General features: G+C 41.1%; 1 protein-coding gene across 1 annotated transcript in view; it reads left to right on the top strand.

Moving 5' to 3' along the window:
- Positions 1–14,378, top strand: part of exoc2 (exocyst complex component 2) — a 43,103-nt gene extending 28,725 nt beyond the window's left edge. The window contains exons 12-28 of the mRNA XM_018670864.2: positions 2,592–2,705; positions 3,101–3,225; positions 4,036–4,104; positions 4,227–4,384; positions 4,513–4,634; positions 5,895–5,956; positions 6,278–6,358; positions 7,003–7,062; positions 7,737–7,798; positions 7,900–7,969; positions 9,062–9,178; positions 11,012–11,153; positions 12,680–12,735; positions 12,841–12,963; positions 13,208–13,269; positions 13,615–13,674; positions 13,791–14,378. Of these exons, the coding sequence (XP_018526380.1) occupies positions 2,592–2,705; positions 3,101–3,225; positions 4,036–4,104; positions 4,227–4,384; positions 4,513–4,634; positions 5,895–5,956; positions 6,278–6,358; positions 7,003–7,062; positions 7,737–7,798; positions 7,900–7,969; positions 9,062–9,178; positions 11,012–11,153; positions 12,680–12,735; positions 12,841–12,963; positions 13,208–13,269; positions 13,615–13,674; positions 13,791–13,884 (1,577 nt within the window). The 3' untranslated portion in view covers positions 13,885–14,378. The remainder of the gene's footprint in view (positions 1–2,591; positions 2,706–3,100; positions 3,226–4,035; positions 4,105–4,226; positions 4,385–4,512; positions 4,635–5,894; positions 5,957–6,277; positions 6,359–7,002; positions 7,063–7,736; positions 7,799–7,899; positions 7,970–9,061; positions 9,179–11,011; positions 11,154–12,679; positions 12,736–12,840; positions 12,964–13,207; positions 13,270–13,614; positions 13,675–13,790) is intronic.
- Positions 14,379–17,794: the final 3,416 nt, after the last annotated feature.

The following is a 17,794-nucleotide window of genomic DNA, read 5'->3' as shown; positions in this document are numbered from 1 at the left end:
CGAAACCCGTGCCTCCTGAAACATCCCTCCACCCAGGCAGCCCTTGAACAGCCACGATCATAAAACCACATCCACTACATTCCCCCAAACCCACTCTTCCTCCCTCTTCCTCCCTCCCACCCTCACCTCCCCCTCTCCTCTCATAGAGCCAGGATCCCCCCTTACTGGTACCTCACAGCCAGCTCCTCTGCTGGCGGCCTCCTCTTCCTCCTCGTATCACATGTACCACCTCGGTGTATTCATACGCCATCTTTTATGCTATTGTCAGCATCACACGTGGCAGAGTTTATTCCTCTCTGATGGATCAGCCATGTCTGCAGTTACTCATGTCATTTTCTCTGTCTCCTTTGTTTCCCAGTCAGGAATATGAGGCCAGAGGTCGTTCTGGTGTAGTTATGCTTCCATTAATTACCCTATAAATTGCCTTAAATGCGAAATAGACCCATCAGCCTTTGCTGGAACAAAAGCCCCGAAACCAGAGTTTTCTTGTGAGGAAGCATAGCAGTGTAAGTTGCTTCCGTATGTCTAAACATACTCATCGTGCCCTGGTGCTGGAATCTGACTCTGCCCAATTCAATTATAAACTGCAGTACTCTTATTTCCTGAACAGCGCTTCTTCTGCCAATGTCAATACAATTAGCAGGAAATTTTGTTCGTAGGAAAATAGGTTTGTCAGTGAATAATTAGAGGGAGTCTAGTGTTCATGCGTTTGACTGGGAAACATGCGGTTGTGATTTCAGGCCAGTCAGTAATACTCGAGGAGAAACGAGTTAATTATTACACTTCAGTTAACATGTTCGTTAGATAGCTGTTTGCATATGTATCAGTGCTGGGTGGTATATTCTTAAAGCTCATTATTTCAAGTTTTACTTTCCTCCAGGAACTTAACAGGTTACATTTATTTTGTATTTATCTGTTTATTCTGGATTTTAAAATGTGAAAAATGAAGATTTAAACGATCTAAAAACCAAGCAGAAATTCAAATTTTAGAAACACAGTTTGCAGGCAAATACTGGTAGTTTTTCTGGTGCTCTGTTTTAAAAAAAAACAAAAAACATCACCATTTTCATCTTTCCTACTGTTACCAGACATATCTTTTGAACAGTCAGTGCTGCAAAAAAACTATATGGTGGTCATTTTTTGCAGCAGGAAGCATAACAGCTTTTGTTTCTTTGGACATAGAATAAAGTTGAAAATCTTTAAAAGATTGGTGTATTTTTGTGACGACAATTAACAAAAACAATGAGTCTTTTTTATGCTGTAGTGTGGGAATTATACTACATTTAAACAGGAATCTATAAGGTGTGTATGTGTGACAGAAAGCAGGTTTGTGTGGTCCGGGTCAGTGACCCCTCAGGGAACAGGAACTCATCGGACCTGCAGAGAAGCCTCAGACCTGATGAGGAAGTGAGCATAGGTGGCACACATTGTCTCAGTGTCTTCAACACACATACACAACGGTTCCGACATTTTAACCTGAAAAACTTTAGCAAGAAAACAACATGGTCGCATAATGAGTAGTCTGAACTTGCAGAACGGCCTCTGCATACATGCACACTCACACCTAAACTGTTACACACACATAGACTTGTGCATTCTGAGGACTCCGGGGGTTCAGCCGACACCTGGATCAACAGCAGCTCTCATCCCTGTAAAAAGAGAGGAAAACATCACAGAGAAAGACCACACAGCTCCATATGGGCCATTTGTGTGTATGTGAGTGTTTCTGTGATGTGAGAAAACTTCGTCTGTTTACAGATAATCTGACTCAATTGAGAATTTCCTTACATTTTCTAGACTGGATGGCTGGGTTGTGTGCACGGCCACCTCGACCGCATTTGCTCCTCTGCTTGGGGATTTCTCAATACTTGCTTACACACTACATTCAGTCTGTGACTCACTGGTTCACTTTTCTCTGTGTGTGTCAGACACATGTTTTGGAAATGTGGCCATCCGTCTCCCTCCGTTTAGACACACTACATGTAGGCGTATTGCAGCGTTGCACGAACCTGTTTCATTTTCATTGTAGTAAGTTCGATCCCCTCTCAGCACTGCAGTGTTTCACTTTCATTCTTGTTTGTTAACTTTCACCTCTTCTTTTGTTATCCTTAAGCAATCTCACAGATTGATTGCATTAAAGTTATCTCAACGAGCCGAGATAGGAGTGTGTGGTTGCAGAGGGACTTTTCTCATTTATCGCTGCAGCACAGCTCCCTGTCGCCATCTAGGGGAGCTCTGGAGCTTGCCTGAGGAGCAGACATAACTGAGCCCAGTGTGGCCGGTGTAAACCCACTTCACCCCAGCACTCACAAAGCCCACAGCTCTGTTTCCTCACCCTGGAAACAACAGGACATTCTCTCAGCTGTGGGCCAGGGCAGAGATGGATCAGAACACAAATAAAGAAAGGCCGAGATGGCCGAGGGAGGATTGTTTGGTGTGAAAGCCTGCTGAGCTTATTGAGGAATGTGGAATTATGAAAATGGCTTATTTGATTATTTGATATGGTGTGTGTTTCTTTTCCTCCCCCCGAGTTCATTTCTCATCTCCTGCCCCCCTCCCCTCCCCCTTTCTCCTTTCGTTATGTCTGTCAGTGGGTGTCGGAGCTCTGGACCTGGAGGGGGATACCCGTCTGCTGGCCCTCGGCAGGCTCAGCCACACTGCGTCTTTGAAGAGAGGGGGCAGCCTGCGAACGCCGCGACCCAGCAGTGAGTACGACATCACTTCACAAAATCACCCACTCACTCCGTGCTTGGGAGGGGCTTCCCTGACGGAGTTAAACTCTTTGTTTGTTTGTGTGTGGAACACTTTTGTGACACGCACTGTGCTTAGGGGAATCACAGCATAAGAGTATAAAGAAATTGCAGCGAGTCTCCTTACATCACAGTACAGTAACACCACAAACAGAAAACAAATAACTGGAGCCTGCTGTGCCAGGAAGTGAAATGATTCCTTGAATTACACAATCACACTGACATATTTAAGTTTAAATGGTATATGGTTATATTATTCATCCTTGAAGTTTCCCATCACTTTTCAGTACAGCATAGATGTGTATTGAGCATCTGTGGGTTTGTGTTTTATGTGTTTATCTTTGTTCCAGCCTGGCGCTTTGAAACGCCACAGCAGGTGCAGTTTGTGGAGAAGCTGTCAGATGTGGTGATCGGTCAGCTGCCGAACTTCTGGAAGCTTTGGATCTCTTATGTTAATGGAAGTCTTTTTAGCGAGGTAAATACAACCTGGGCAGCCTGTGGCGTCAGAAAAAAACCCTGCATACAACACACTTTAAACAATCTGTTCGCCCCAGTTCTCAAAACGACACTTTCTCGCTTTCCTCGAGTGGCATATAGAACAGTTTTGGTTCTCTTGCCCAGGTTTTAAGAAATCTGTCTGCGATTTCTTCCTCCATTCCAAAAAAAATGGAAGTGAATAGGGTTTCATTTGTGGTTCTCAGAGTCTTAAAAAAGTGGCAGTTCTTTAAAAGATCAACAGCAACACATCCTTCTAGAAACAATATCTCTGTTGAGCTGCTTTCTACCATAGAAACAATCCCCACAAAGAAACCGTTGGTGACAGAAAATACGTTTCGTGATAAGTTGGGTGGACTGACCCTTTAAGTTTGAGGTTAAAAAAATCCCATTGACTCATCAGCCCTGTAGAGGAAAAAAGTCATTTTTCATTGTCTCTCCAGATTACAGAACCGTATCAATTATTTTCTTTGAGTGTTTCCCTTGTGCACAAGAACATCACTTATTTGTCTTTCTAAATTCTGTGTTCTAGTTTCTGGATGTGGTGTTTAATCAAAATGTTTCATGTTAGAAAAGCATAAACGTTTCTTTGTGTGTGGGTTTAGATATGAACATTAAAATGATGAACCATCACACTATTCCCACGTTTACAAAAAGGCCTTGACCTGTTTGTAATTAAAAGTAATTGATCTAATAAAACCCACTCAGCACCTGCAACTGTGGAGAGTGAATCATTCTTCTTGTTTTCACATGATATCAAACATCAGTGTTTCTGGGTTTTTCTCTGCAGACTGGAGAGAAATCTGGGCAGGTGGAAAAATCCAAGAAGAACGCCCGACAGAGGCAGAATGACTTCAAAGTACGTGGCTTTGTGACTCTTATTTACACTAAAAATGTTATTTCTGAGATTCTGACTCACCACAGTTATTTTTAAAATAAATCCTAACCCTGTTGTTTGTATGTACGCTGCCTGTTTTATAGAAAATGATTGAGGAGATCACCAATCGGCTGGTGAAGCTTATTCGTGGGGCTCTTCTCCCCACCACCCTGCCACAGGGGGAGCTGAATCTCTTCGGAGGCTGGGAGAACAAGACGGAGCTCACTGGAGCCTGGCTTACACAGATCATACACACCGTCAGGTTCTCACACTCTTCTCACATTGTGTTTGTTCTGACATGGTTATACGCAGGAGTTTGGAGACTTCAGGGCTGCAGTACACTTTCATGACCCACCCTCTCTCTCTCTCTGAACGTTGTCTCCCACACAGGGCTTGCCATGATGCTCTGTCCTCTATGGAGATCCCAAATGATTTGCTGCAGGTGATCCATGATCTGCTGCTGGAGTTGAGAGTTCATTGCCTCATGGTGACTCTGCTGCACACTACAGAAGGTGAGAGAGGACTAATGAATGGAATAGTTTTCACTTTTTAATTATCTTCACTGAAAAATAACAAGATTTTAAAAATATCAGTTGAACAGAAATTGTATGTCATAAAGGCATTGTGTTTGAAAAATGGGAACTTTTTTTTTTAAAATATATTTGCTCCTTGTTTTTAATTATCAAAATGAACAAGATGAAAATGAACACCCAATTTTCATGCCACATGCCAGCTTTAAGCAGGTTTTAAATATGTAGCGTGTCAACATTAGGTTTGCTGAAAAACGTAAGCACACACACACAAAGGCCTGATTTCTGCATGTGCTGTTGTTGTTGCACTGGTGACACAATGTTGAACTGTGCTGCTACATCTGCACAAAACTGTGCAAGCTGCAATGAATGTATTTTTGGATGGAGGTAAAGCAGCACTGGGAATATCCTGCAGAACAAAAGCACAGGTATCAACGTACTGTCATTCTGAAATCGCAGTTTGATTGGTAGCCGTTGGTGCATCAGTTGTATCATTTCCTGTTAGTTAAAAAATGGTAAAGCACATTTGTTGTACACTAACTGCAAAAACAGTAAAAGGATTAGTACATAGTGCATATTGTACACAGTTGGGATGTGGTATGGAAATGGGATAAAGCAAAAGGTGAAATTATTTTGTGTGTGTTTTTCTTTGCTTATTAAAAACAGAGAATATCCCTCTGCTGTGAATAATGATAATAAAGAATAAGATTTACATTTTTCCCAAGAACACAGGAGCGAGGCAGTTTCTCATCAACACTGGAGGTTCATAAATATGTCATTTCTTTGAACAAACACAAAGCAGACAGTAAACTCACATATCTGCTAATTACTGGATTCTTCCATTGAATATTCAGTGGTCAGTGTCCTCAACTGCCACCTTAACCTCATATAACTTCTAGGGTAGTAATGGAGAAAGTGTTATGAGACTAAAACCAGACATGCTTGGTTTCATTTGTGGTTAGGCATGGTCATTTTGAGAAGAGTGACTGGTTTTCACTCAACTTTCCCCCACACTCACATCACATCAAATTGTGGTTTGGCCAGAAAGTGTTTGATTTTATATCATGTTGTGGTTTTCCCTCAGAAACTCTTTATTCTGTTTATATTTTCATTGTATTGACCCTGTATGAAAGTGATCACACTTCATATAAGGAAAGGCTCTATTGTTTTGTCTGTAGACTGTAGAGAGGTTTCAAGTTATCGCCCTTTCGATTCATATTTGTGCTTTTTCTTGACACTCAGATGTTAAGAGGCTCGCTGAGAAGGAGGACTGGGTTGTAGATAATGAGGGAATCACCGCCCTGGTAAGGCTGTCATTGCATCAAGCGGTACTTCATATTTCATAATGAAAAATGACACATACTCCAGCAGAAGTTCACAACAGATTTGCATTGAAATCTATTTCAGTATTGCACTTTGCATGATCCTTTTACACTTTTTAGCTGGCAGCATAGATGCGTAGGCCTTTTCCTCTCAAGGAGAGGAAAGAAACTGGCTTTGTGGTAACACAAAAGTCAGTTTCTAACATTTGCTCTGATAGAATTGCTTTTGTTTTCTGCAGCCTGTGTTTGTAATCTGTGCTAACATGGCCTGTTTCTGACATTGGTCCCTTTTTTTCTCTCTAGCCTTCACAGTTTGAACAGTGCATGGTCCAGATGCTGCAGTCGCTCAAAGAGCCTCTGGAAATTAAATCAGGAGAGATCAATGTAAGAGAATCACCTGCAGTGATTACAATGTGAATACAGTAACTACTGAAGAATTTGTATGATAATCTTAACCACCCTCTTGACTTCCTCAATTAACTTTATTGGGTGCCATGTTGATACTCTGTGTTTTGGATTCCCTGCTCCATATTTTCAGGTTTTATACATATCTACGTTATAGATATTTCTTGTGAACATCTCATACTTAAAGTCTTCCCATTGCAGAAGTGATTGAAGTCCAAATGTATCCCAGGATGCTGCATGGAGCATGGAAGTCCCTTACTGGAATCAAATTCTTTGCCTACATAGGTTTTTTTTTGTAGTCATAAATCCAAGGTGCAGCAAACCCCACTTAGTTCCCACAGATATAGTGTCATCATAAATAAGTGTCTCATCATTGAGAAGCGTAGTCCTGATTATGCTTTTTAGCTGTGTACTTTAGCTGCTAATCATGAAACTGTTCCTTTTTTGGATCTGTTTAATACCCATTATGAACATGTTTCATTTAAATTAACAAACATTATTCTTCCTAATGGAGCACTGATACACGGCATAACATATCATGGCAACAAAAACTTAACTTGAAAAATATTTAGACAAAGCATGTTTTTTCTGATGCATGATGTTGTGTTGTATCTTTCCTGCAGGTGCTGCAGTTAGACCAGGTCCAGGATCAGGCCGCAGAGCTCATTGTGAGCATCATGAAGGTAAGATCTTTCAGCCTGCGGCCAAAATCCAAATCTAAGATGTTCTTAACAACACGTAGGAAAGCGTTGGATTCACAAACCTGAAGTCCTGAAGCTTTTAATTCACTGTTTAATAGCTCCTTTACGCTGTCTTGTTTTGTGCTGTCCCACATTTCTGTCGACCATCACATTATCACTCATGAGAGAAATGTGATAAGTCTTGGTCTTTGACCTGATAAAAATACAACTTGAAATGATGCAGGGTACACTGGCGCGCTAACGTAATGCTACTGCCTAAAACATATTTACGTCAAACTCTCTTTGCAGAATCAGCACTTCATATATCTCCTTTCCCAGGCTGCAGCAGTCTCCTCCCTCTCCTCTGTTTAGATTTAAACGTTTCTATCGTGCCTCTGCTTATATCTGTTTTTTTTAATCACACACAGATTCCCACTAAGATCTTATTTGCCACATTCTCACATACTGTGACATGAAGTGAACTCGCACCACCGTGGGACCTTACAATATATTCACTGTCCCCTGCAGCATAGACTCACCCTTGTGTCACTGTGTCTAAGATCTACATCTGCTATGAACTGAGCGAGTTTATCACGTTGAGAACAATATGAGTGGATCATGTTGTGTTGTGTTTTTCACAATACGCCTGACAACTGTGTCCACGTGTTTCAACTCAGGTTTTCATAAACTGCTTGGAGCAGCTGAGCACTAAGACAGATAGAGACATTGATACATCTCAGTAAGTGTTTTTTTGTGTGTGTGTGTGTGTGTGCACTTTTTATCTTAGATTGAAGTGTGTTTGATAGTAAATTCATGTTAAAATCTCTCCTGTGTGTACAGCAACATCGCAATGGACTTGTCCTCTCCGGACAGGTTTACCGGCATTCAAGAAGGCTTCAGTCCAACATCTGTAAGTGTGATGTCTTTTTTTATTATTTCCTTTACACTGTTGGGGGTTAATACACCTTAAATCCCACTTCTGGCGACTGCCATCGTCACCGAAGTGTGGGCTCTCTCCTTTACACAACAAGACAAACGTGTCTCACTCACTCAAACCACAAAATGTTATCAGGCTGTTTCCTGGTTGTGGACAAGAAGCAGATACGTCCTCATTTCCTGTAACTTGTTTGAGATGTTAGTGAAGGGGGTTAAGCGGAGGGGAGGAGGAGGACGAGGAGGAGGAAGAGCAGGGCGTAGAGTGCTTCTGGTAAAGGGAAATGGAGCAAGGTGCAGATGGGGTTTCCCCAGCCCCAAATATGTGAAGCAGGGGTGAGGCAGCCAGACACGGCTGAGTGCAGCTGACCAGAGTTAGGACTGGTGTCACTCCGTGACTTGACAAGCTGCAAACCAGCACGTACAAACTACGACAGCACCTGGCCGCCATTAATAGACAGATATCAATTTATATCAGCCCACTGAGGTCTTTCACCCCATCTGTAGTGAGTGTGAAAAATAAAACGCTGCAGCTGAGGACATAATTTGTTGAAGACAAGTTTGAAAAGTGAGACACTTTTGGGAAAGAGGAACATTTCTCGGGACTATTTTTTGCAGAGGGCAGTTTAAGAAAAGGGAATGTGAGGACATTTTAGGACAACCAGGACATTCTGGAAAAGTGAGAACAGGGGAGAGGAGATCATAGTTTTTTTGAACATTTTGGAAATGGCCGAGGGAAGTGAGGATGTGAGATCATTTTAGAAGCGTGAGGATATTTTTGAAAAGTGAGACACTTTAGGCAAATGAGGAATTGAGAAAAGTGATAACATTTTTTGGATAGTGAGGGTGTTTTTTGGAAAGTTGCGAACAAAGAGAGAAAAGTGAGGATGTATTTGGTAGTAGGGTTAAGACTTAATTTTAAATCAAGATTAGAGTCAGGTTTAGGTGGGAATAAGGGTGGAGTTACACTTAAGGTGTGATGGTTAGGAGCCAGGGCATATGTTATGTATGTGAGACTCCTCACAAGTATAAACACCATGTGTTTGTGTGTGTGTGTGTGTGTGTGTAGGAGCAGCGTCTGCTGATCATCCTCAGTAACTGTCAGTACCTGGAGAGACACACCTTCCTGAACCTGGCCGATCACTTTGAGAAACATGGCTTCACAGGGACAGAGAAGATCACACGGGTCAGTACCACACAGCAGTTTTTTTTTTTTTTTTTTACCAAATCATAACCACAGCTTTGTTTGTGAATAACTGTAAGAACTTTAGCTAAAGGAAATAATACTCAGCTCTGTCCCACACTGCTGATGAGAAATGTGTTGTGTTGTCATTAATAATAAAGCTGATGAGAGAAGCTGAATATCCCTCTCTGTCTTCTGAGCAGAGATATGACTCTTTAAAAAAAAAAAAAAAAAAAGTAAAGGTCATTGTCATGAAAGCTCAGTTCCACATTTCAACTCCTTTCTCTTCTTCACACATACACAGACACACTCACACAACTGCACACAATGACTAATGGCTGAATCACAAAGCAAACAAGTGTTCGGTTGGTTTTCCAGTAAAAATGGGTGAAGATCATTTTCTTTGAAAGATTGATTTAGACTTCTTCTCTTGTGTACTTAATATTTAGAAAGCAAGATATGGGTGACAGCTTGTCTAGATTTTAATCTATACAAATATCAGACACATCTATGAGCATGAATTATTAGAATTCCCCCATCATGTACCCACTATACAACTGTACCACTATGTAGTGCAGCTGTCTCATTACACATTAACACAGCAAAAGGTTATAAAATACCACAAATTTCCAATTAAAAGATAAAATATCAACAAACAAAACTGCAATAATATATATATATATATATATACACACACACACACACATATGGTTATTATATTGTGATGCTTTTTACATAGTTAAGATTTTAATCTAGTTGGAACAACAGATGAAAAACTAATAGAAGTATAAAAAGGAAACACACTTTATCACTTTGATCATCAACTTTTTAAATAATAATTTTGCACACAAGTGAATTTGTCATATTTCTATTGGTGCTGAAAAGACTCGTCAACACTAGGCGACAATTTTGGCTTCACTGTCTTGCCCAAGGACACTTTGGCACTGATGTTTTGATTCTACCTGCTGAGCTCCTGTCAATCAGCAAATCATCCAACAGCATTTTTTTTGTTAAGGTTAGAGTTAGAGTTAGAGTTAGGGGGCTGGGTTAGGGTTGATTTATTTTCTACCATTTTCTGAACTAGAAGATTGAGCAAAACAAGGTTAAGAAACTACAGTCATGCTAGCAGCGCTGTGAGACTGTACATGCACCACTGAGCTAAATGCTAATGTTAGCATGCTTGCTTACATGCTGTCATCAAAGGATCATCAAAGTCAGAAGGCTTATTCCTCTGGGAACTATGAATGTCTTTAAATAAAACCATGAATAAATAACTAATGAGGTATTTCACTCTGGACCAAAGTGGTGGATTGATCTGCACTGACATCCCTGGAGCCGTGCTGCTAGTGAACAGTTGTATCCCCTTATCATTATATATACCAGCACTGGAGGAATATTCTATTTTCCATCTACAAACAAAGGTGCGTTAGTGAATTTCAGAACAGGAATCAACTTAATTGGCAAAGTATTTTACACTTAGAAGGAACTGACTCAGGTTGACACAAATATAGACCGACAACAAACCTGTAGTCACCGTTTACAGCAAAGATGTGAAAATAGATTTATTTATATATGTACATGAACAACAACAAGACTAGAAACACACAGTAACTATATACAGATTAAAGTACTGATGAAACAAATATAAACATAGGTAGTGGTTTGGTTTGTGTGGCAGTGCAAAGACTGCTTCATAAATATGTATGGAGGTGAATTATGCATTTCCGCTGATGGGTAGATTTATATGTACATCCTGCTTAGACTTAAAAATGACAGTGAAAAGATTTAATACACTTGTATTTGTCTGTTTTTTGTGCTCTGCCTTCGACCTGCCAGGTGAGCGTGGACGCTGTGCGTGAGCTGGACAGAAAACTGTTTGAATCCTACATCGAGAGACGAGCCGACCCCATCGCAGGCTCTCTGGAGCCCGGCATCTACGCCGGATACTTTGACTGGAGAGACTGCCAAACACCTACAGGTACTGTACAGCAGAGCCTCACTGGAAGCACACTCAGTGACAAAGTCTGCGTGTGTGTGAAAAGGTCTGTACACTCTCCTCATGTTTCATAATGAGAAAACCTGGGATGTCAGGCTGGGAAATCACCCGCGGCAACCACTGACTGACCCCGTTAATATCATGAATTAGCTCACAGCGGTCCTGTGGGATGAGAACTCGACATGTTTGGTGCGATATGGGTTGCTGTGGTTCACATTTGTCATGTGTAAAGTACAGCTCTTTGATGACTTACTGTAAACACCGCTGAGATCATTGTATTGGTCCCCCCTAAAAGTCTCGTGGCCTTTGTGTTTGCCTGTGGGTGTGTAGCAAGGTGTGTTCATCAGTTTAGTTTGACTTATTGCTCACCAGATGTGCTCCAAACCTAGGTGAAACTTAAATGTGTATATGTGGTTTACCTTAGCACAGGATGTGAAGCAACATGTCAAGAGAGTGTGTGTGAGAGCTCTGAGTGAATTTTCAGATGGGCAGCAGCTTTATCACACAGGTTTTTAAAAAGCAGTATTGATCTAAAGTTGGGCCTCGGTCTGGTTTGTTCCTGCCGCTGTGAGTTGGTGTGTTTGGGCTGCTTGTGAAAGAGGAACATTTTGGACACTAAACCACAGTTCTAGGATATGATACTTTCACTTGTTGCACTCTTTGTGTGGGACTCATGTTAGTGTGTGGGTGCTGCAAAGCATTAGAAATCCAGTTTCAGTACTTTCAGTCTGTTGTTGCCTCTTGTTTCACTGTTAGTTTAAATTTCCATCAACTGCAGCCTCTACTGCCTGTCGTCATCCTCACAGCACAGAATGCTGTATTGTTTACAATGAAAAAATCTTCCATAGCTGCACTTCCACTTAAACACATTTGCATTATTTTCTGCTTGTGGTTGAAACCTGTCATTATCAGCAAAATAATTTAGACATCCTCTTGTGTAGGCACATTTTATTAACACCTACAGTATGAAATTTTTCTGTTATTTTGCTTCAGTGTGCACAGTTACTTGTCTTCACCCTAGATCACAACAATCCCCAAAATCCCCTTAATCATGAATAATCAAAGATGGCTCCTTTTGTGCTTTTATTTTATCTAGAGCTTTAGCTACAAGAACAAATCAATACCAAAATTATACTTCCTTCAATAGTTTTCTTTTTGTGGGTATAAATATGTCTATGAAATAGTTTTTTCTTGGAACACAAGCAGCAAAATGCTGAATGAAAAGTTGCAACTCTTTGGATCCTCTCTGAAGAGCAGCAACTGTTGCCTTTTGTTTTCCATAAACGCTCACATACCAGCAGCTCAGGATTCGCCCCTGTCTCATTTCACTTTACATTCAGATTTTTAACTTTGCAATGCAGCTGCTGTGTGTTGCACTTTCGACCCGTCAAAACCGGCCTGCAGCTCCACACACTTTACGTTATGTCATGTCTCGAAAACAGAATTTTAAGTACAGTCTCTGTCCTTTTAACTCTCTGAGCATCTCATTGTGGGTTTCTCTCCCTCAGGTGTGAGGAACTACCTGAAGGAAGCTTTGGTCAACATCATCACAGTGCACGCTGAGGTACGAGCAGCCCACACACGTCTTCCACCAAGCGCTGTTCACACTGTGTCTTTGCCTTTTTCCTCCTTCGCCTCATCCTTTCATCACCAACTTTCTCTGTCTCAGGTCTTCACGGTTTCTAAGGATCTGGTGCCTCGGGTTTTATCTAAAATTGTTGAGTCAGTCGCTGATGAGATGTGTCGTCTTATGCAGTGTGTGTCCTCCTTCAGCAAAAACGGAGCCCTGCAGGTACACACTGACATTCACACACATACACACACTTTCACCACTCATAGTAAGACCCTGACTCATAAGTCGACCCCCACCAGCAGAAACTTGTTGGGGATTTACCTGTCATTTCTGATAATGCCATATTTCATTTCAAGCTACCAACTGCTGACAGTTGACAGGGTTCGTTTGATTTAATCGGCTCCTTGTTTTTTTTGTAAACCTCAATCCCACCCCACCCCCCCTCACCCTGCATCATCCTCAGGCTCGTCTTGAACTTTGTGCCCTGAGAGATGCCATAGCCGCCTACCTAAACGCTGAAAGCAAGTAAGTGCAACACAAACACACGTTCACACGGTGGCACAGACGGGAACTCACATATGTGCCCGGTGATTTATGGTAGCGAATGTCACAGACATAAATCTTTGCAGTCGCACATCCCTCACTACAATCCCTATTTATGTTACTTGGTGGGTTATGGAAAGGAAGTGAAAGTAATCTGGTTCTGCTGTGTGCATGCACTGTGGTGTGTGTGTCTGTGCATACATGTATGTGTTCGTGTGTGTAGGTCAGTGTGTAGGCCTGCATACACACATACTGTAGGTTTACTCTGAACTGTCTCTGGGTTTTATTGTCAATAAACAAAGATGTAACTGAGCATCTTTTACACAGTGCCAGCTTCAAACTGGCTTTGGACGCCCTGCCTCAGTTACACAGCGGAGCTGATAAGAAGTAAGTGTCATACTGGTTCGTGTTACTAATAAAGGTGATTGTGACCTTTTGTTGCTCTGACTTAACGATTAATTTCAAATGATTCATGCATTTTTTTTTATCTTTATTTCTGCCAGATTACTGGAAGAGCTGCTAAACAAGTTTAAGAGCAGCATGCAGCTGCAGCTAACCTGCTTCCAGCCCTCCTCTGTCCAGCCTGTAAAGAGATAAACTTCAGTCCACTTTATCTCCCTCTGCACTGTCTTTGTCTCTTATCTACGTGGAAACATCAAATGAACTTTAACTGTATCTTTTCTGTTATCACTTTGTTTGTATCACTCATCACTTTTTCAGTGTCACTTTCAATTTCTGCTTCACTAGATTGGACACAAATGTCTGTTCATCTAATCTTGAAGACACTAAATGAGTTGATTTCATTGTTACTGTGCAGGACAGTCCCAGTTATGTTGGTTATGCTAATCATGTACGGCCCCTCACGAACCCAGCAGCCACTATACAAGAGGCTAGCTTGCTTATTTGAAAGGGGAAAAAAAAGTTCTGGGTCATCAGTGGGATGTAGCACGTAGATAAGTTGGCGTCTGTCCCCAGAGTGAAATATCTGTCCTGATCACTTGAAGAATGTGCTTAAGATTTAAAGTTGCTGTTGATGCTTTCTACTGTGTCATTTCATTTGCCAAATAAAGTCAAACAACCTGCAGTTAAAAGTGAAATGTTAAATGAGGTTGTTTTTGTCAAATCAGATTTGGCTTTTGAAAAAACAATCTCAACTGAAGGTGCATTTACTAACTTGTTTCTGACTGTTTACATTCACATTTACTCACTCAGCAGACGCTGTTTATCCAAACAGACTTACAAATGAGGGACAATACCCGAGCTTCCGTACAGTAGGAGACGTTGGAGTAAGTGCTACGTCCTGAGCTTTGTCAAGAAGATAACATGCAGGAAAATCAGGTAAAGAACAGAAAGTGTGAGTTCAGCATGTTATGGATGTTATTAGTGTTAGGAGAGGACGTGCTCTCAGAATAGATGAGTCTCTCAGAGATTTTCTGCACTGATTGCATTTGGCATGACTACACTACACTGTTATCAACAGATGATGCTTCCTTACTTGTCATGGAACTGTAAATGTTCAAACTTTCCATTATTCTGGATGATTTTGGGGTCTCTTGTCCATGTCAGCTTAAAAATTGAGCTTGATAGTTTACTCCTTATTTGGTATGTTGAAGTTTAAAGACATGTCAGATGCTTCAGATGACTACTCCATGCACAGTAGCACTTCAGCCAGGGCTGCAGAACAGTAAGGATATCTTTACTCTTTTGCAAGCTGTAATGTTGCTATAATGTGTGAGTTCACATTACCTCTACCAAGGCCACACAACTTTTAAGCATCTGTTTCCAGATCTGCAGCAAAATCCACATAAGCAAGCCGCTTGGTTTGATACCAAATTAAGTCAAATCTCAAGAAATGGATGATTGTGGCAGATTTTTTGGCTAAGGCTCCAAAAACACCAAAAAGTAATCATTCATTCCTTGGCCCACAGCCTCTCCGTCCACCAAAATTCACTGACATCATGCATTTCTTAGCAATCCCCTGAACTAATTGGAGAAAAGAACATGTCTCTCCTTGGTAGAGGGAATCATACTAATGTGATCTTGTAAGTCTCTCCTCATGACACAGTTATCGTCGATTCTTTGGAGTATACAGAAGACAAAAATGTGTGTATATAATTGAAGACTATTAGCATAGTTCAAATTTCTTGCCATTCATCCTTATATTTGAGCTAAATCTCAGTCAGTGTGGCAAATAAAAAGCTAAACCTGCACACAACAGCTGTACAGACAAAAGTATGAGTATGCCAGTGTGAACTACACTTGTGCACAGTTTTGTTTTGCAGTGCTGTTGGATTGCTGGTAGCTGTTGGTTAGGTTAACGTTAATGTGTCCCGCCCTGTGCAAAATGTTCACATACGAATGTTCCCATCTAATCTTTAAAGCTGTCGTCAGATCCATGTGTCACACTGAGGTGAACCATTTTTGCATTAGTGCTCATTTGCATACAGTTGGTTTGTTTGTACCATGGTTTAAACTAGCGGGTTTACCCATTCATCTCTGGAGCTCCAGCTCACCAGTTCACTCATGCTGTCTGGCATGTCAGCGTCTAGCTCTCTGGGAGGGGAGTGATTGCAGGCAGGGCGTATGCAGGGTGGGGACACTGTGGGCCGTTAGTTGGGGCAGCAAACAGAAGAGGCTGTAGTTGAATCCAAGAGGAAGACGGTGACAAAAGAAAGCATCTTTATGGTTGTGGGTGTAGGGACTTACAGAGTGAGCAATACGGTTGTGGTAGGTCTAGTCACTCAGGCAGAGGAGACAGACAGCAACACGCCCACAGCTCACATGAGAAAGTTTTACAAGACATGTAGGGTTATCTGAGGACAGTGAGGATGTGCTCTTGTATTGTATTGAATGTACAAGCTTCGTGTCAGTTATCTTTTGGCTACAACTTTCTGTTATTGTCTACCTTTTCTGTCTTGGTTTCCCATCTACATATAGGGGAAAGCCATGCAGGAGTTGTTTTGATTCTCTGTGTTCTAAACTTAGCTCTCTTTCCTCCCACGGATTCATTCACAAAATAAGTTCAAAGCCCCAAACCTTATCCGTTCTCCGCCAGCTCTCTGTTTACAGTAACAGAGGTGAGAAGGGGGAGTTTTGTATTATTTATTTTTATTCACCAGCGCTCTGTTCCATTCAGGACACAAGATGACAAAATCTGCAAAAACATGATGACTTTGATCTAATTTTTCTTCACCATGAGTGGGTAATTAAAAGGATGGAGAAATCTGACACATCAGAGAAAATTCAGTAGTACTCACCTTGATTGTAGGGCAGACTGAGCTTAGCTGCTGGACTGCAGGATTAGTCAGAAACATACAGATTCACACTGGAAATTTGTGGCATTTGACAGTGCTGCCCTACATACTCATCACTTTTTTGGGGTAACACTTTAACCTGGCATATTTAGCATTTATAAACACTACATAAACATAAGTGTTTAGTAATGTACAGTTTATAACAAACAAACTTCTCCTGTGAAGACCTATTTCATATTGTTATAGTTATATTTTACTGTACTGTCATTTATTGTCTATTTATACCACATCCTCTTCTATGTGTCCACAGGAAGAGTTCTGACTTTCTTTGCAGTTCTTAAAACAGGAGTGATGACTCATGAGATCCAATTTACCCCTTTTTAAAAGTTCAAAAACATGTTTTCTCTTGAGGTGACAGGTGACATTCTGGTGAGTTCCACCTGCTGTAGAAAAACCAACCTTTGAGCTGGTTTAAGCTTGATGATGTGCTTTGCTGAGAAAAAAAAACAACCTGTATCTATCATCAGGTTATTGGCAGCGATTTCAACATCTTGAACTCTTAAAGAGTAAGGCCAGTGATGTTTTTATATTTTTTAATTGTCAACAAAAAGACCAAAACCAACAACTTGTTAGTCCTTGTCTCAATTCTTTGTGACTTCTTACCTCATTTGTGGCACTAAACCCCAAAAGTTCTCACTGAAGACGTTAAATCCTTAAAGAAGCTATTTGTAAGTTTTGCTATCGCTACATAGCCAACATTAGCATCAGCGGCTGTTTACTTACCGGTCTAGAGTTCAGCATCAAACTTCATTCCCTTATTGTCTCCAGCAACGCCAGTGTTCACTCTTATTTTACTTCTATCACTTTTCTTCTACTGCAGTTAGCTTGCTAACCAGCTAATCCCAGCCTGTCTCATCACTTTCCGATAGTAACACGTTGTAATGCCAGGTAGCAGAGAAAACGTACAAATAGCCCCTTTAATTTTTCTGTACTTAAACAACTGGCCACTGTAGGAAGAAATAGTGTAATTGTTGGGGGCTATTCTCAGCAGCGGATGAATCCACATTTGGTTAGCTAATTCATATTTCTAGCAGCGGAACAGAGTAAATGATCATGTGAAAATAAACTAGTTTTGTGTGTTCACGTTGATTAAGGAACAGAGTGGCTCATCGAACAATGGAGCTCTGTGGCACAGAGGAATATGATTTATTAGGTTCTGGATAGACACAATACTTACTGATCAGTTTATTGTT

The sequence above is a fragment of the Lates calcarifer genome, linkage group LG17, assembly GCF_001640805.2.
Source record: "Lates calcarifer isolate ASB-BC8 linkage group LG17, TLL_Latcal_v3, whole genome shotgun sequence".
NCBI classification, from domain to species: Eukaryota; Metazoa; Chordata; class Actinopteri; family Centropomidae; genus Lates; species Lates calcarifer.
This window is presented reverse-complemented; position numbering and strand designations above follow the sequence as displayed.